The sequence below is a fragment of the Pyrus communis genome, chromosome 9 (assembly GCF_963583255.1).
Source record: "Pyrus communis chromosome 9, drPyrComm1.1, whole genome shotgun sequence".
Taxonomy (NCBI): domain Eukaryota; kingdom Viridiplantae; phylum Streptophyta; class Magnoliopsida; order Rosales; family Rosaceae; genus Pyrus; species Pyrus communis.
This window is the reverse complement of record NC_084811.1, coordinates 12,258,547-12,277,473: the sequence shown is the minus strand read 5'-3', so window position 1 is coordinate 12,277,473 and position 18,927 is coordinate 12,258,547. Positions and strand designations below refer to the sequence as shown.

Genomic DNA, 18,927 nt, shown 5'->3' with positions numbered 1-18,927 from the left:
ACTGACCAGTTGACTATAGATAGTGATTAGTTAACTGTTATTCTCGAGACTATTTCTACCTACGATCAGTTAGATGTTTCCAACGAGTTGCCTGTTGTTGGTATGTTTGACGAATTGCCTTCTGATGACCAGTTGCCTGCTGCTGGTATGTCTAACAAGTTGCTTGATGATGGTTCATCGAGTGATGATTTTTCTAACGGTTTGGTACAAGATAGTGACACATATGAGGTAAATTTTGATGATTCTTCTACTTATCAGTTGCCTCTAAGAGTTAATCGTGGAAAACCTAAAGTACAATATGAGCCTAATATGCATTCCAAAGCCAAGTATCCTGTCAACAATTATGTGTCCACTCATCGTTTGTCCAAACCATATGCATATTACATATGTCAACTATCTAGTGTGTGAGTTCTAACAAAATTATAGGATGCTTTATCTGACCCTAAGTGGGTTAATGCCATGAATGTTGAGATGGAAGCTTTGGAAAAGAATTCCACTTTGGATTTGGTTCCTTTGCCAAATGGGAAGAAAGTTGTTGGATGTAGATGGGTGTTCACTATTAAGTATAAAGCATATGGTTTTATTGACTTGTACAAAACCAGATTAGTTGCTAAGGGCTATACTCAAACCTATGGGATGGACTATCAGGAGACTTTTGCTCATGTTGCCAAACTTAATAATGTGTGTGTTCTTCTGTCCTTGGCAACAAACCAGGATTGACCCTTATTGTAGTTTGATGTGAAGAATGCTTTCCTTCATGGTGATCTCAAGAAGGAAGTTTATATGGATCTCCCACTTGGTATCGAAGTATCTCTTGAAAAAAAGGTGTTATGTGTAGATTGCGAAAGGCTTTGTATGCTTTGAAACAATCTCCTAGAGCATGGTTTGGGACGTTTACAAGTTCAATGAAGAAGTTTGGGTATTTCCAGAGTCATTTAGATCATACTTTGTTCCTAAAGCGACAAAATGGTAAGCTAACTGCATTGATTATTCAAGTTGATGACATGATAGTGACTGGTGATGATTAGAAGAAGATACAACGCTTTCAAAAGTACCTAGCTACTGATTTTGAGATGAAAGAATTGGGTGTATTGAAGTATTTTCTTTGAATCAAGGTTGCACGATCCAAGCATGGTATTTATTTATTTATTTTTTTGTCTCAACGGAAGTATGTTCTTGATTTGTTAGCTGAAACAAGTATGTTAGATTGCAAACTTGTTGATACTCCGATTGAGTAAAATCATCATCTGGGCTTATTTCCGGATCAAGTTCCTACTCATAAGGAACTGTATCAAAGGCTTGTAGGGAGATTAATTTATTTGTCTCACACTCTCACTCACCCTGACATTGCTTATGTAGTTAGTGTGGTAAGTCAGTTTATGCACTCGTCTAGTGAAGCTCATATGGATGCAGTAATCCGTATTTTGAGGTACTTAAAGATGGCTCCTGGCAGAAGTTTGGTTTTCTCCAAGAATGCTCATTTGAATGTCGAAGGGTATACATATGTAGATTGGGCAGGTTCTATCACTGACCGATGATCTACATCTGGATACTTTACGTTTGTGGGTGGTAATCTAGTTACTTGGAGAAGTAAGAAACAAAAAGTGGTGGCTAGGTCAAGTGTTGAAGCTAAGTTTTGTGGTATGTCTCATGGTGTATGTGAGTTGTTGTGGTTGATAAAATTGTTGAAAGATCTTGGATTTAAACCCAAGGATGCTATGAAATTCCTTTGTGATAACAAGGCTGCTATTGAGATTGCTCATAATCCAGTGCAACATAATCAAACAAAACATGTGGAGATTGATCGACATTTCATCAAGGAACAATTGCATGCTGGAATTATTATGTTTTTGTTTGTGGGATCTGAAGATCAACTCGCTAATATGCTTACTAAGGTTGTGTCTAATAGTGTGTTTTCCAACTCGCTTGACAAGTTGGGCATGCGTGACACCTTTGCTCCAACTTGAGGGGGAGTGTTGCGAGTTATATATTAGTTAAAGTGTAAATAATAGTTTGTTGTCCCACATTGACGAAGTGGATATGTAATACCAATTGTAACTCCTATATATACTCCACTTTGAAGATTAATGAATATACAAGAAATTGCCAAATATTGTCATATATTTTTTATATTTACCATATTTAATTTGACTCATTTAAGCCACCGAAAAACGTAGTTAGTTCCTAATTACTCCAGCATGTGTGCCACGTAGGTTTTATAGTGTTTAGGTTCAACAATTTGACTTACCCTTTGAAGAGATAAGTTTTCCGAACAATGCAAGCAGAACGCCACATTAGCCACTAATTTTTTAAAGATGCTAGCGGCCTCATTAAATTAATCGGATGCCATTTGTATAGAATTATATTTGTTCCAGCAATCATGAAGTTATAAAGTTTTTTTTTGAAGTTTTAAGCCCAAGGGTGCGACCTAAGCACTACAATGAAAGCATCTTACAGATGGGGAAATAAAAAGAAGAATCTAGAAGATAAGATTGTTACTAATACAGATGCCAAACTTTGAAAACGAGTCTCTTTACAAGTCTTTTGGTTTGAGTGTCATCTCCCCGCAGAATATGCATTGGTAACACATCATTGTCCATGCCTAGCTAGCTTCCTTTTTCCTATCGCCTTTTTTCTTAATTTCATGGAAAGAAGACAAAACTTTGTCCATCTTTAACAGAAGTTCCATACTGTTTTACATAAAAGAGTACATTTCTTAAGAGCTAAGAAGCCAATAAAAAGACAAAAATATGTTAATGTGATTCACAGTCACTTAGGATATGTCGACGAAACACAAAGTCATATCTCTCTCAATTATTTTTTTCCAACCGTCTTCTACATGATCACACATCCATGATATTGTGGTGTAATTCTCAAATGGGATAGCTTAAAATTTGACGAGTCTTTCTCAACTTATACTGGTGGAGAGACGATTCCTTCTATCATACACCAATGCATATAGCACATTTAACTGTGATTATTATTTTCGTAATTTGCACGAACCAACATACACTATTGCTTAAAAAAAAAAAAGATGTTGAATATTAGTTCCACATCAGAAATGTAGAAAATAAAATACAAAATACGTGTATGATTCCACTCTTAATAACACCAATGTCTTTTGTGATAAAATCGAATATCAAGTAATAGGTTGTTAAGTTAGGACAATATTATTGATGATGGTGGTGACCTGCATGAGCCTAAAAAGTTTATCATGAGATGAGAGAGGGTTTAATTGTGGGTCTTATGGGTCCATGATGTGCTCAACTTACCGGTTTAATGTAACACCATGCTTCAGCGCTTACCGTCCAACATGCGACTGGTTATGTGGTGGTACCACGTGAGAAGGCGTGTTGAGTATAAGTCCACATCGAGGAATTGAGAAAATAAAACATAATATATAAGTGTTTAGTTCCACTCCTAATAACACCGATGACTTTTGTGATAAAACTCAATACATAACAATAGGTGGTTAAGTTGAGACAATATCAGTATGGTTAGGAGTGGGTTAATGGTCCGTCTCTATGAGTATTTGGCAAAAGACGTACAATATAAGTAAATTTTTAGAAAGTAGTACAAATATTATTAATTTCTATACCACGATAAATTGACATCCTTATTGTAAGAGCTTCATCTAAGACGATCAATTTTGGATTCCGAATCTCTAAATTTAGCATATGTTCATTTACACTTATCTAATAATATCTTAATTATTTGACCCTGGCCACCTAAGCATGTGATGTAACCCTAGTCATATCCCTCATAGTACTTCTGACCAGACGTCGTCTCAAATAGCACCTGAACATTCGCCACCTATGAAGCATTATCGTTCATGGCCTGCTGAAAAGTTTCAATATGCATCTCCTTTTTCTGGTTTACCTCTTGCTAGACTTCATTTAGTCTCGATTGAAGGAGTGCGCGATCGGCATCCCATAAGCTTCGCTCTGCCGTAAGTGTGTGTTCTTCATTGTCCTTAGCCTGCAAAGATTGTGTAGACTCGACCTCCAGAATGACAACATGTACGGCCAAGTTATTCGCTTTTCTCTCTTCACGACACATCTGCTCTGACATATCATCACGTTCAGTTAATAGTTTTCCAAGTCTACTCCTGTAATTGCCTCTCTGACAAAATCTGATGGCCTAGCTCGGCTTTGTAGACCATTTTTACCTTGAGGATTTTGGTCGTCTAACTCCGGAGCGCAAAATTGATAGGAGCATATTTATGCTACTTTCTTAGTTTATTTCTTTGCATTTATGTTGTTAGTTCCTAGTTATTTTAGTATTTAAAGCTATTTTCGTGTGTTTGCAGGTCCAAAGGGCTAAAGTAGCAAGAAAGTGCAATTTGGAGCAGTTTTGGGCTTGGAATGGATAGCACATGCATGGAGCAAGGTGATGGACAATATTGAAGACCAAGAGAGGCTAGGAATGTACTAAAGAGAGGGAAGAAATTAATTCAAGACCTGGAAGACAAGGAATCAGCTACAAAGAAGGAAACAAGAGCTAAACTACCTTATTTTGACTTAGTCAATCCTAATCTTTTCCTACTTAATTTCCAGCTGTTAAGGGGGGTTCCTAATTAATTTAGAACACTTCAATATAAGTTCTAGAAGCCCTAATCCCAGTCAAAGAGGGATGCCGCACCCTTTTCCTCCCTTTCTCTTCCTTGCTGTGCAAGGCTCTCCCTTTCCTTTTCCCAATTCCCTGCCATATATCCTTTCCCTTTATCCCTAGGATTCTGACATTTATTTCTCCTTTTCCTTGTGGATTGATGTGAAAATTAACTTAACACACAAATTAACTCTCTTTTGACAATTGTAGCATATAAATAAGTAGGGATCGTTCTTACACCAGGGATTAAGAGGGATTGCTAAACACTATAAACTGACTCAAATAAATAAATCTGACCTTTAAAACACTTAACTCACTTAAAAAGACTCAAACACATTCACAAGACTCAAAATAGGCTAAATACACTCAAAACTGCCTTAAAAACACAAACTGGGCAGTTTTGAGCCTAAACACAAACTTGGACGAAAATTTGTTCTAACTTGACTCAAAACTCTTAAAAACACAATCTAAAACATATTTGGACCAATTAGACACTCTAAGATAATTGGGGATTTGGTTTTGGACGAAAATTAAACAAACAAAACAATAATGTAAACTAGGCAGATTTGGGCGAAATTAATAGAATTAAGTGGATGGTGAGATGGCTAGGAGGTTTTTCTCCACACATGGCATACTTGCATACAACACAATCTTCAGTTGCTTATTCGATGAATTATGAACCTCAACACCCCAAGTTAATTACGTACGCTTAAATTAACTCTCAGATTTCCCTTAGGTCATTGAATTGAATGGAATTAGCGCATTGCAATCAAATTATTCCTTAAAAGTTTTCTATATGAAAACGCATATTAGAAAGACAATCAAAGATCATTAGGTTCTATGGAAATCATAATTGTTGACGAGGCATTCGTAACTATGAAAGCGCATGATACTTATGCCAAGAATTTACTTAACATAATTGTGACCAACAATCTTAACTACTCATGAATATAAGTTCCCAACGATTAGGTGAAGTTTCCTTATACCCTAGCATCATATCTATGCATGCAAATTAAGTGTGCACTCTCAATTCATATACATAAACAAGTTTTAATTAAAACAGATATGTAAATTGAATTCATCATTCATGAAATCACAACTGAAAGTAATCAAATCATCATGCAAATATAACCATGGTTTCGAAATTCCCCCTAGCCAAAAGGGGATTAGTTCCTCATGCTTGCACAACAAAAAGTATTGAATTTAAACATTGAAATAATAAGAAAGATTACACCTAAATGTTTCAGCAATTCCAAGATGGATTTAATGCACAGCTTGGCTAGTCTTCATCCTCTTTGTTGCGGCACAAGGTGTGTGTGGTGGAATTGGGGGTTTTGGATGGTGTTTTCTTGTTTAGAGGGATGGAGGATGGTTGATTATGGTAAGGGTGCGGCAGATGTGTATGGAGATGTATGGAGGTGTATGGAGGTTGAGAATGGAGGCTAGGGTGTTGCGGCAATAAGTTTATGAATAGCATAAGGGGGTGTACGAAATTTTGGCTGATTTTATGTTTATATGGTCCTAGGGTTAAGTAGATTAGGGTTAGGCTTAACAGATTTTATGGACTAGGGCCCTAGAATTCGGCCATAGGTGATCAAATCCACCTAGGAGGGGGTTTGGCCCAATTAGTTTCATACTAGGCTTGTGTAACCCAAATCCAAAAGGGATTAGGCCCTAGAAATCAGAATCCAAAGGGATTTAGGCCTAGGAAGGTGCGGCACAAGTGAGGGAAAGGGTGGCTTGGCTTGCAAGGCAAGGCAAGGCCTTCTAGAAAGGTTTGGTGCGCCACTTTTGTAGGGTTTCTAGAAAGAATGGGTTTTGTGGCTGATTTGGGCTTTCTAGAATATGATGCTTCTAGAAATAGGTTCTAGAATTATTTATTTAGGTCCCCTTGCAATTAGGATTAAGACATGATAAGGTTTGGATAGGATAAGATGAGATAAGGTTTGGATAATGTTTTGGATAATGTTGGATAAGGTTTTAGATAAGGTTTTGGATAGGGTTTCCTCTTTGAGCTACTTCCTTATCCACTTTGTCCTTAACTTAGTTCCTTCCTCTTCTTATCACATTTCTAGCCTCTTGAAGTCCAACTTCGTCCATCCATGTTGGCCCATATGCAAGCTAACCACATAGTGTCCAAAATTGCTCCAAATTGACCCCAAAATGAACTTCCTTGGTACTTTAACCCATAGGACCTACAAACACACGAAATTGAGTTGTAATACGACATTAACTAAGAAATAATAGCACAAATGCACAAGAATAAGCTAGTTAAGTCGCCTAAATATGCTCCTATCAAATTCCCCCACACTTATCTTTTGCTAGTCCTCGAGCAAAACAAACAAACAAAAGAAACAAAACATATAATCTAAACCTTCCAACGTTTGCCTCAGGGATTTCCAATGAACATAACATGTCAAAGATCACTCACATAGATTTAAGCAATCCTTACCCTCGAGCATACTTAATCATAGTCACCATTCCCTAGCTCGCATTTAATCCATTAAAACAACATTTTGAATATAGTAACATGCCTTAGAGAATTCTCTCAATTCCTTACTAGATGTACTCTCAATTTTCACACAGATTTTATGACTACACTCCCTGCACTAGGTATATGTGAGAAGATTGATGTAAACATGTAGACGAACACTCACATATGTTATAACAAGGAAAGCATTTTCTGGAATTATTAACATGTCTATATATGATCTCATGAATGGAATGCCACTACTTAGACGCGAGAACCAGGGATACCATATGCTCAAACCCATTTTAAACTCCACATATTGAAACACATAACAATCAAGATGGAAGTCAAAGGGTTGTAATGGGGCTAGGGTATTGGCTAACAACGAAAGGTAAAGGATAAACAAACATTCTTAAAGCAATAGTGAGCAAAGTATTGAATTAGGCACTTAGAATTCCCTTTAGAACGCAGAAGTCCACTTTGAACACCCAAGGGAAAGTCACACAACACTTAGGACCATATTCAAACTTTTTGGACCCTTTCTTCAACAATCAACAATTGTGAGTAATGTCACTCAAAAGGAATTCCTTCTAAGTTATGCTCCACTATACTTCAAGAACAAGGGTATGGAAAGTCCTATTCTAGGCTAGGTAAGGGTGATGTGGTTAACAAGAAAATAGGCTAAATGAGGCTCAAAGGGGTTTAAACCTACAATACAAATGACAAGGGTGGATTCGGCTATTTGGCTATGGTGGTGACTACTACACAACTTCATCTCGTTATTTGTTATGCTAATCAATTTCATGCTTTGAATAAAACGGGTATGAGTTCTAGTATTTGGAACTATAGTGATGAAACGCATTCTAAGTAGCAACCAAGCAAAGAATAATGAGATCATGCAACGACTTTAGAAAACAAGAATGCACAGATTAATAACTCTCCAAATAAACGTTTAGGCTCAAGTCTCTCAGGGATGTAGTGTTTGTTTGAGTTCCTTCCTTCAAGCATGTTACAAAAACTGATTTTATTCTTTGTGATTACATGTGAATTCGTAAACTATAACTACAACTAAGCATAAACCAAGGAGCAAATCAAACTTCCATCATTGTTTGTAACTCTCTTTAACAGTCATGCATTAAAAACCAAATCCTCATCATTGTGTTGGAAGGTACCCTAAGACACAAACAAACACACAAAAACAACTCTTTTTGGCTTTTTCAAAACACTTTTTTCGATTTTTTTTTCAAATTTTCGGATTTTTACTTCAAAACACACCAAAACAGCTTAAAACGCACTAAAAACACTTAAAAACAGTGAGAAACAACATTAGAAGTGATAGGTGATAGAATCCCATGAATTTTGCATAAAAACACTTGTTTACCCCCCCACACTTAAATCAAACATTGTCCTCAATGTTTCACACAAAGACTCACATAAAAGCAAACAAATAATAAACAACTAAGCATGATAAAATAAACAGCAAGGAGAAGGGTTTAGAAACGCAAATCTGGGTTTGGAGTGGAAGTTCCATCTTCTCTTTGTCGAATACATGGGTTGCCTCCCAAGAAGCGCTTGCTTTAACGTCTTCCAGCTAGACGAGTAAGCCATGCTAAGCTTCATTAGTAGTACCCACGGCATGGAGGGGTCCATCATCCACAACATGCTCCTCGAAATTCTCGTAGTAAGGCTTTAATCGATGGCCATTCACCTTGAACTCTTGTCCTGTTTTCAAGCTTTGAACTTGGATTGCCCCATAAGGAAAGACGTTAGTAATAACAAACGGGCTAACCCACTTAGAACGCAACCTACCAGGAAACAAGCGAAGGCGAGAATTAAAGAGTAGCACTTTCTGCCCAATGGAGAATGATTTGCCTCGAATCATCTTATCATGGAAAGCTTTTGTCTTTTCCTTGTAAATTCGAGCGTTGTCATACGCCTCGTTCCTAATCTCTTCCAGCTCATTCAATTGGAGCTTCCTATGAATTCCAGCAGCATCAATGTCCATGTTGAATGTCTTGATGGCCCAATGCGCCTTGTGCTCCAATTCCACGGGAAGATGGCATGGTTTGCCATAAATGAGCCGAAATGGGGACATGCCCAGAGGGGTCTTATATGCCGTGCGATATGCCCACAACGCATCCTCCAACCGTACACTCCAATCATTCCTTGTAGGGCCCACGGTTTTTTCTAGAATTTGCTTAATCTCCCTATTTGAAACCTCGGCTTGCCCATTGGTCTGAGGATGATAAGGTGTTGAAACCTTATGCGTGACGTTGTACTTCTTGAGCAAAAGTGAGACCCTCCATCACTTATGATCACACGTGGCATTCCAAACCTTGCAAATAGGTTAGTTCTAATGAAATCTGCAACTACTCGAGAATTATTAGTTCGGGTGGCTTTTGCTTCCACCCATTTCGATACATAATCCACAGCAAGTAAAATATAAAGGAAACCATGTGAGGAGGGAAAAGGACCCATAAAATCAATGCCCCAAACATCAAAAATTTCAACAGGAAGTATGACATTTTGCGGCATTTGATCCTTTGCACTAATGTTACCCATTCTTTGACAACGATCACAAGACATACAAAAGGTTCTAGCATCCTTAAATAAAGTTGGCCAATAGAATCCACATTCTAAAACCTTAAGGGCTGTGCGTTGTGTCCCAAAGTGTCCCCCACATGCATAAGTGTGACAGAATGTTAAAATAGAATTGAATTCCATGTCATGCACACACTTACGTATAATCTAATCCGAGCAATATTTCCACAGGTATGGATCATCCCAAACATAAAACCTAGCATCTTTTTTCAATTTATCACGTTGGTTTCTATTTAGAGTGTTAGGAACTTGTTTAGTCACCAAATAATTTACCAAATCCGCATACCAAGGCTCACTTACCTTAATGGATAGCAATTGCTCATCGGGGAAGGTTTCTGCAATAGAGTACAGTTCATCCTCATGTATCATACGGCTTAGGTGGTCAGCCACCACATTTTCACTTCCCTTTTTGTCCTTGATTTCGATGCCAAACTCTTGAGGAAGTAGCATCCATCGAATGAGCTGTGGTTTGGCTTCCTTCTTGGTGAACAAGTACTTTAAAGCTATATGATCAGTGAAAATAATAACCTTAGTACCAAGTAAATATGATCGAAACTTATCTAAAGCAAAGACAATGGCAAGAAGTTCTTTTTCAGTGGTCGAATAGTTCAATTGAGCGTCATTCAACGTCCGGGATGCGTAGTAGATAACATGCGGCTTCTTGTCCTTCCTTTGGCCTAAAACAGCCCCTAACGCTTAGTCGGATGCATCACACATTAGCTCGAATGGAAGGCTCCAATCTGGTGGCACAATGATGGGTGCTGTGGTTAGTATGTCCTTGAGGAGTTGGAAAGCTGCCGTGCACTCCTTGGTGAAGTCGAAAGGTGCATCTTTTTGTAGGAGGTGGCATAGAGGTTGGGAGACCTTCGAGAAATCCTTGATGAACCTTCTATAAAAACCTGCATGTCCAAGGAACAAACGAACCTCTTTAACCGAAGTAGGAGAGGGTAAGTGACGCATAAGATCTATCTTTGACTTATCTACCTTAATACCTTTTTCAGAAATAATATGACCTAAAACTATGCCTTGTTTAACCATGAAATGGCATTTTTCCCAATTTAACACAAGGTTAGTTTTAATGCATCGTTTTAAAATCAAACTAAGATTATTCAAACAACCATCAAATGAATCACCAAAAACGCTGAAATCATCCATAAAAACCGCAATAATTTTCTCAACATAATATGAAAATATGCTCATCATGCATCCCTGAAATGTGGCAGGTGCATTACATAAACCAAATGGCATGCGACGATAAGCAAATGTACCAAAGGGGCATGTGAAAGTGGTTTTCTCTTGATCTTCCGGAGCTATCACAATTTGATTATAACCTGAATATCCATCAAGAAAACAATAAAAAGCATAACCCGCTAACTTTTCAAGCATTTGATCAATGAATGGCAAGGGAAAATGATCATTCCTTGTAGTGGCATTGAGTTTCCTATAGTCAATATAAACCCTCCAACCTGTTTAGATTCGAGTAGGAACAAGCTCATTTTCGGCATTTGTCACCACAATTACTCCGGATTTCTTTGGAACACATTGAACTGGAGACACCCACCGACTATCTGAAATTGGATAGATCACTCCACAATCCAATAGCTTGATTATCTCCTTCTTCACAACTTCCATCATTGGAGGGTTGAGTCGGCGTTGAGCCTCTCGAGATGCTTTAGACCCCTCCTCCAAAAGTATACGATGCATGCATGTGGTCAGGCTTATTCCCTTGATGTCGGCCAAGGTCCAACCAATTGCAGTTTTGTACTCCTTTAACACCCTCACTAACTTACCTTCTTCTTGTGCCGTGAGTGAGGAGGATATGATGACGGGCAAGGTCTCTTGGTCTCCCAAGAACACATACTTTAAATGGCTTGGCAATGGTTTAAGTTCAAGGGTAGGTGGCTGCATAACTGAAGGAATGGGCTTATTAGTCGAAATTGGAATTGAAATTGGGTCCGAAGACTTACCAGATTGTAGTGGTAATGACTCAAGGGCAGCCACTATCTCAATCATATCAACACTAGGGGGCACGACATGGTGCTCTCCATGCATGCCGTGGGTAGGCAATGGCCCTACTTCCTTGTCTTTGAGTTCCATTCCTCTTGTAATGACCAATTCAAGTGCATCTTCGTTCAATTGTTCAAAATGGTCATGCGCCAACGAATCAATTACATCAATAGCAAAACATGAATGATCATCAATAGGGTACTTGATAGATTCAGAAAGATTGAAATTAATAACTTCCCCATCAAATTCCATTGTCAAAGTCCCATTAAACACATTAATCTTCGTGCGGGCGGTTTTCATAAAGGGGCGGCCAAGAAAAATTGGCAATGACGGGGCATGGTTTGATTCTTCCATTTCCAACACGTAGAAATCTGCCAGAAAGATTAGACCTGCACTAAAACATCTTCCAAAACACCATTTGGATAGGCATTAGATCTATCGGCCAATTGAATAATCACACCATCATTTTTTAACTCACCTAGGTTCATAGATGCATAAATTGAGTAAGGCATAACATTAATAGATGCACCTAAGTCTAGCATGGCATGTTTAAAACGATTATTGCCAATAACACAAGGAATTGTAAAACTACCCGGATACTTTGCATTTAGGGGGCAATTTACTTTGCAAGATGGCTGAGACATTTTCACTTACCTTTACAACCTCTTTGTTCGAAATTCTCTTCCTAGTAGTGCAAAGTTCTTTTAAAAACTTAGCATACCTTGGAACTTGCTTAATTGCATCCAAAAGTGGTATATTGACTTGTACTTTTCTAAACGTCTCTAAAATGTCCTTTTCAGCCCCCTCCTTCTTTGTTTGCATGAATCTACGAGGGAATGGTACATTTGGAGGAATAACATTAGAAATAATCGAATTTGGAACATCCTTACCCTTGGAAGCCGAATGGTGTAGTTTGGGTGGCTACGACATGATGTTTTCTACCCTTGCCGTGGCTTGTTCTTGCTCCCCCTCCTCAAATTGCAACTTTTCGTCCTCCGTTGGGGCTGATTTAGAGGGTTGTGAGGCCGTTCCAACTTGTTTTCCACTTCGCAACATGATTGCTTTGGCAGATTCGAATCCTCCTTTTGGGTTGACAACGGTTGAACTAGGCAACTTGCCTTGCTCTCTAAATTGGCCCATGAACTCCGTAATCTGCCCTACTTGCTTTTCTAATTCATCAACCTTTTTGTCCCTATTTTGCATTCCCTGTGCCATAGAAGTTAGTAATTGAAAAATTTGATCATTATCTATGGACGAACCTGATTTGGGTTGTGTAGGTTGTGCTTGGGGTGGTGTGGGTGCATACGGCCTTTGGTAAAATCCAGGAGGTTGCTGCCTAAATGTGCTTTGTTGTTGGGGTTGTTGTGGCTCCCTCCATTTGAAATTTGGAAGATCTCTCCAACCGGGATTGTATGTGTTAGAGAAAGGATCACTCCTTGGTTGGTTTTGGCTTCCATAACCCACGACATTGGCAGATTCCCACCCTCTGTTCTCAATCAATTGAGGGCACTTGTCCGTGAGATGTCCATTCATGGAGCACACACCACAAACAGCCACATTTTGTACCTTTGGTATTTCAACCAACTGCGAAAGAAGAGAAGTAAGATTAGCCATTTGATTTTGAAGTTCGGAAATAGCACTTACCTCATTAACTTGTTGCTGCCGTGGCATGTCTCTTTGACCAACGCCTTCGTATTGTTGAGCATTCAAAGCACAGTTGGCAATGAGAGTCTTGGCGGCCATAGGTGTTTTGTCCACTAAAGCTCCACCCGCTGAGGCATCTAGTATTTGACGTTCAATTGGTAGAAGCCCTTCGTAGAAATATTGAAGAAGAAGCTCCTCCTTCATTTGGGGCTGTGGACATGAAGCAACAAGGGTTTTAAAACGTTCATAATAAGTTGGAAATGATTCACCTTGATTTTGCTGAATGCCACTAATTCTTTTACGCAAAAGAATGACTCGAGAAGTTGGGAAAAACTTCTCCAAAAACACCATTTTCATACTCTCCCATGATGTGACAGTTCCGGGAGCTAGTTCATACAACCAATCTTTGGCCTTTTCCAAGAGAGAAAAGGGAAAAGCCTTCATCTTCAAAATGCTCATCTCAACATTCACCGGGGTCATACTTGAGCAAACAACCTCGAACTCCTTCAAGTGTTTATTAGGATCTTCCATGGACAACCCATGGAACTTAGGAATATGGTGCAATAAACTGGACTTGAGTTCGAACTCGTCAGTCTTGTCGGGGGTTGCCCTTAGATATTGAATGCATAGAGGCATGGCATTATCCAATCCCGAAGCGGAAAGCTCCTTGATTGTTCGGTTGTCGACTGCCATAACTTGTTCTTCCTAAAAAATCCTTGTCGTGGCCTCCTCTTCCGCTTGTGTTTCGTCCTCTTCAAGCTTAGGTGCAGGTTGAGGTGGTTGAGGCTCTTGTTGATTTTTCTTTCTTCTCAAGGCACGCTCAAAATCGTCGTCAAAGTCTAAGATATGCGCATGAACCGGTTGAGAACTCCGAGTCATAAACTAGTGCCTAAAACAAGAAAACAAACAAGTCAGAAACTAAAACCAATAACAAACCAATAACACACGAAAATAACTAAAAAGAAATAACAAGGGATTAGCAAAGTTGCTAATCCCCGGCAACGGCGCCAAAATTTGATGCGAAAATTAACTTAACACACAAATTAACCCTCTTTTGACAATTGTAACATATAAATAAGTAGGGATCGTTCTTACACCGGGGATTAGGAGGGATTGCTAAACACTATAAACTAACTCAAATAAATAAATCTGACCTTTGAAACACTTAACTCACGTAAAAAGACTCAAACACGTTCACAAGACTCAAAATAGGCTAAATACACTCAAAACTGCCTTAAAAACACAAACTGGGCAGTTTTGAGCCTAATCACAAACTTGGACGAAAATTTGTTCTAACTTGACTCAAAACTCTTAAAAACACAATCTAAAACATATTTGGACCAATTAGACACTCTAAGACAATTGGGGATTTGGTTTTGGACGAAAATCAAACAAACAAAACAATAATGTAAACTAGGCAGATTTGGGCGAAATTAATAGAATTACGTGGATGGTGAGATGGCTAGGAGGTTTTTCTCCACACATGGCATACTTGCATACAACACAATCTTCAGTTGCTTATTCGATGAATTATGAACCTCAACACCCCAAGTTAATTAGGTACGCTTAAATTAACTCTCAGATTTCCCTTAGGTCATTGAATTGAATGGAATTAGCGCATTGCAATAAATTATTCCTTAAAAGTTTTCTATATGAAAGCGCATATTAGAAAGACAATCAAAGATCATTAGGTTCTATGGAAATCATAGGTGTTGACGAGGCATTCGTAACTATGAAAGCGCATGATACTTATGCCAAGAATTTACTTAACATAATTGTGACCAACAATCTTAACTACTCATGAATATAAGTTCCCAACGATTAGGTGAAGTTTCCTTATACCCTAGCATCATATTTATGCATGCAAATTAAGTGTGCACTCTCAATTCATATACATAAACAAGTTTTAATTAAAACAAATAAGTAAATTGAATTCATCATTCATGAAATCACAATTGAAAGTAATCAAATCATCATGCAAATATAACCATGGTTTTGAAATTCCCCCCTAGCCAAAAGGGGATTAGTTCCCCATGCTTGCACAACAAAAAGTATTGAATTTAAACATTGAAATCATAAGAAAGATTACACCTAAACGTTTCAGCAATTCCAAGATGGATTTGATGCACGGCTTGGCTAGTCTTCCTCCTCGTTGCTACGGCACAAGGTGTGTGTGGTGGAATTGGGGGTTTTGGATGGTGTTTTCTTGTTTAGAGGGATGGAGGATGGTTGATTATGGTGGTAAGGGTGCGGCAGATGTGTATGGAGATGTCTGGAGGTGTATGGAGGTGTATGGAGGTTGAGAATGGAGGCTAGGGTGTTGCGGCAATAGGTTTCTGAATAGCATAAGGGGGTGTACGAAATTTTGGCTGATTTTATGTTTATATTGTCCTAGGGTTAAGTAGATTAGGGTTAGACTTAACAGATTTTATTGACTAGGGCCCTAGAATTCGGCCATAGGTGATCAAATCCACCTAGGAGGGGGTTTAGCCCAATTAGTTTCATACTAGGCTTGTGTAACCTAAATCCAAAAGGGATTAGGCCCTAGAAATCAGAATCCAAAGGGATTTAGGCCTAGGAAGGTGCGACACAAGTGAAGGAAAGGGTGGCTTGGCTTGCAAGGCAAGACAAGGCAGAAAGGTTTGGCGCGCCACTTTTGTAGGGTTTCTAGAAAGAATAGGTTTTGTGGTTGATTTGGGCCTTTTAGAATAGGATGCTTCTAGAAATAGGTTCTAGAATTATCTATTTAGGTCCCCTTGCAATTAGGATTAAGACATGATAAGGTTTGGATAGGATAAGATGAGATAAGGTTTGGATAATGTTTTGGATAATGTTGGATAAGGTTTTAGATAAGGTTTTGGATAGGGTTTCCTCTTTGAGCTACTTCCTTATCCACTTTGTCCTTAACTTAGTTCTTTCCTCTTCTTATCACATTTCTAGCCTCTTGAAGTCCAACTTCGTCCATCCATGTTGGCCCATATGCAAGCTATCCACATAGTGTCCAAAATTGCTCCAAATTGCCCAAAATGCACTTCCTTGGTACTTTAATCCATAGGACCTACAAACACACAAAATTGAGTTGTAATACGACATTAACTAAGAAATAATAGCACAAATGCACAAGAATAAGCTAGTTAAGTCACCTAAATATGCTCCTATCATGGATTTGGGATCAAAATTGTTTACCAAATTAAGTTAGGCCTTGTTTTTCTTATACCTATAAATAAAGGCCCTTGACGCAGCCTTTGAGGAGCCATTCACTATAATTCACACTTTCAGCCATTCTTTCATAAAAATCATCCCTCAAACCTTCACCCACACCTTGTGCCGCAGCAAAGAAGAAGAAGGAGGACCTTGGGACGTGCTCGCCATTCAAGATTGGATTGTTGGAGCATTCTTAGGTGTAATCCATCTTTTTGTTTTCAATGTTTAATTTAAGTTTTCTTTGTTTTGCTGTGAACATGAGGAATTAATTTCGTTTTGGCTAGAGGAGACTTTGAAACCATGATTATATTTGCAATATGAATTCATTAATTCCAGTTGTGATTTCATAAATCGTGAACGCAATTTACTTAACTGTTGGATTAAGAACTTATTCTTGTATGTTGATTAGGGAGGCCTACTTAGTTTGCATGCATGAATTTGATGCTAGAATATAAGGGAGTTTCACATAATAGTTACAAACTTATATTCACAAGTAGTGAAGGTCGCTGGTCACGATCGTGTTAAGTTGAATTCCTGGCATAAGTATCATGATGTCATAGTTACGAATGCCTTGTCAATGCTTATGATTTTCACAAAGCTTAATGATCTTTGCTTGTGTCTCTATTATGCAGTTCATGTAGGGAACTTGGGAAGAATAATTTGGTTGCCGATGCGTTGTCTGTCCAATTCAATGACTTAAGGAAAATCTGAGGGTTAATTAATGATGTCACGGTTAATCTGGGGTGTTGAGGTTCATGGTTTATTGAAAAAGCAACCGGAAATCAATTTGTATGCAAGTGTGTCATGTGTGGAGAAGGACCCCCTAGCTAGCTTATCACCCATTAATTCACCAAATTCGTATTCCTTTAGTTTGCTATTCAAATATGTTTGTTTAAACTTTAAATTCTTCGAAAACCCAATCCCCCTTACTTTGTTGTATCAAATTAGTTAGAATATGTCCTAATTTGTGTTTTTAAGTGTTTTGAGTAAAAACCAATTCAATTTTCGTCCAAAGTAAGTCCTAGAGTCTGTTTTGAGTCTTTTTTATTGTTTTGTGCTGTTTTGAGTCTTTTTAGTTTGTTTTGAGTACTTTGAGTCTATTTAAGTGTTTTTAAGCCTAGTTTTGTATTTTTGAGTCAGTTTTAAGTAGATTAGCAATCTTCCTAATCCCCGGCCTAGAATGATCCTTACTTACATCTTTACTACAATTGTCAATAAGAAGGTTTAATTTGTGTGCTAGTTTATATCACATCAAACATCTCTTCAAACATTGGCCTAGGAATAAGAATTCAGGACATATCAAGAACGGGAACTAGTAGAGGAATCAAAGATTAAAAGAAAGCAAAGGGAATTTACCGCACAACGGCTCAAATAAGAGTTCCTTTCAGACTTAAAGATCACTTTCTCAAAGTCAATTGGGAAAATAGTTAAACAAACTAAGGCTTGAGCATATTTTGCGTTATGAAATTGTTGGCGTTAGAAGAGAGTGCCTCAAGTCCAAACACATGTTTTATTACCAAAAATGGATACTCTGCATCCACATAATGCAATGTCCTGGTGAGGCATGGACGTGCTCGATAGGATCAATCGTGGCCATCTGTGCGTCGGAGTCAAGGGAAGTAGGATGACCATAAGTTGTTTCTGGATGAGGAATGATGAAGGGATCATCCAAAGGTTGCTCTTGTTGTTGTTGCTACTGTTTACGTTGCTTCTGTTATTGTTTTTGTTATTGTTGTTGATGATGTTGCTCATGTTGTTCTTCTTGTTATTTTTGTTGGTGCTTTTGTTTCACATCAATGAAACCCTCATCTTTAGCGAATTCTGGAACTACTTTATCCCTAATTGTCAAAGTCTGCTAGTGTCACGTCTCAATTAGCCCTAGTACAAAGGGGTAACATCTTAATCACCAACGCGTTATGGCTTGGAGGAGCGCTGGAGATCCCCAAAGCAACAGTTCACTTTTTGGAAGGTTTACTGCTAGTGAATTTCTTTGTCGTGTCTCAGAGCATCTTCTTTTCTTCTTATTCAGCCCTGGGGTTTCCAAGACCTTTATTTGGTCATTCCCATCTTTGGCATTTACCGCATAAGTTGGTAATGGCATCTTGCCTATGCTCTCTAGTTCTCTCTAGAGTTATGAGCCACCTGTAGTTTTGATGTTCAAGATGAATAATTTTGAAGGCCCTATCGATTAGTTGGGGATGTTTGCGACTTTGTTATTGTAGTTGAGGCCGGTAGAGTAAGTGTTTTGAACTTTGGTTCTAAAGATATCCCATTTTCCAATTTTCATCTACGACCTAAATATCTTTGTACTAGTCCTTGTTGTGGCCTGGTCAGACAGTGATGTAGGTGGCCTACCTGGTGTTAGGTCGCGATTGAAATAAGTAATAAGGATT

General features: G+C 38.4%; 1 protein-coding gene across 1 annotated transcript; it reads right to left on the bottom strand.

Annotated features, from left to right (window-relative positions):
• Positions 1–8,687: 8,687 nt before the first annotated feature.
• Positions 8,688–9,083, bottom strand: LOC137744398 (uncharacterized). The gene has a single exon (XM_068484222.1). The coding sequence runs from the start codon at positions 9,081–9,083 to the stop codon at positions 8,688–8,690; it is 396 nt and encodes a 131-aa protein (XP_068340323.1).
• Between the last annotated feature and the right edge of the window lie 9,844 nt (positions 9,084–18,927).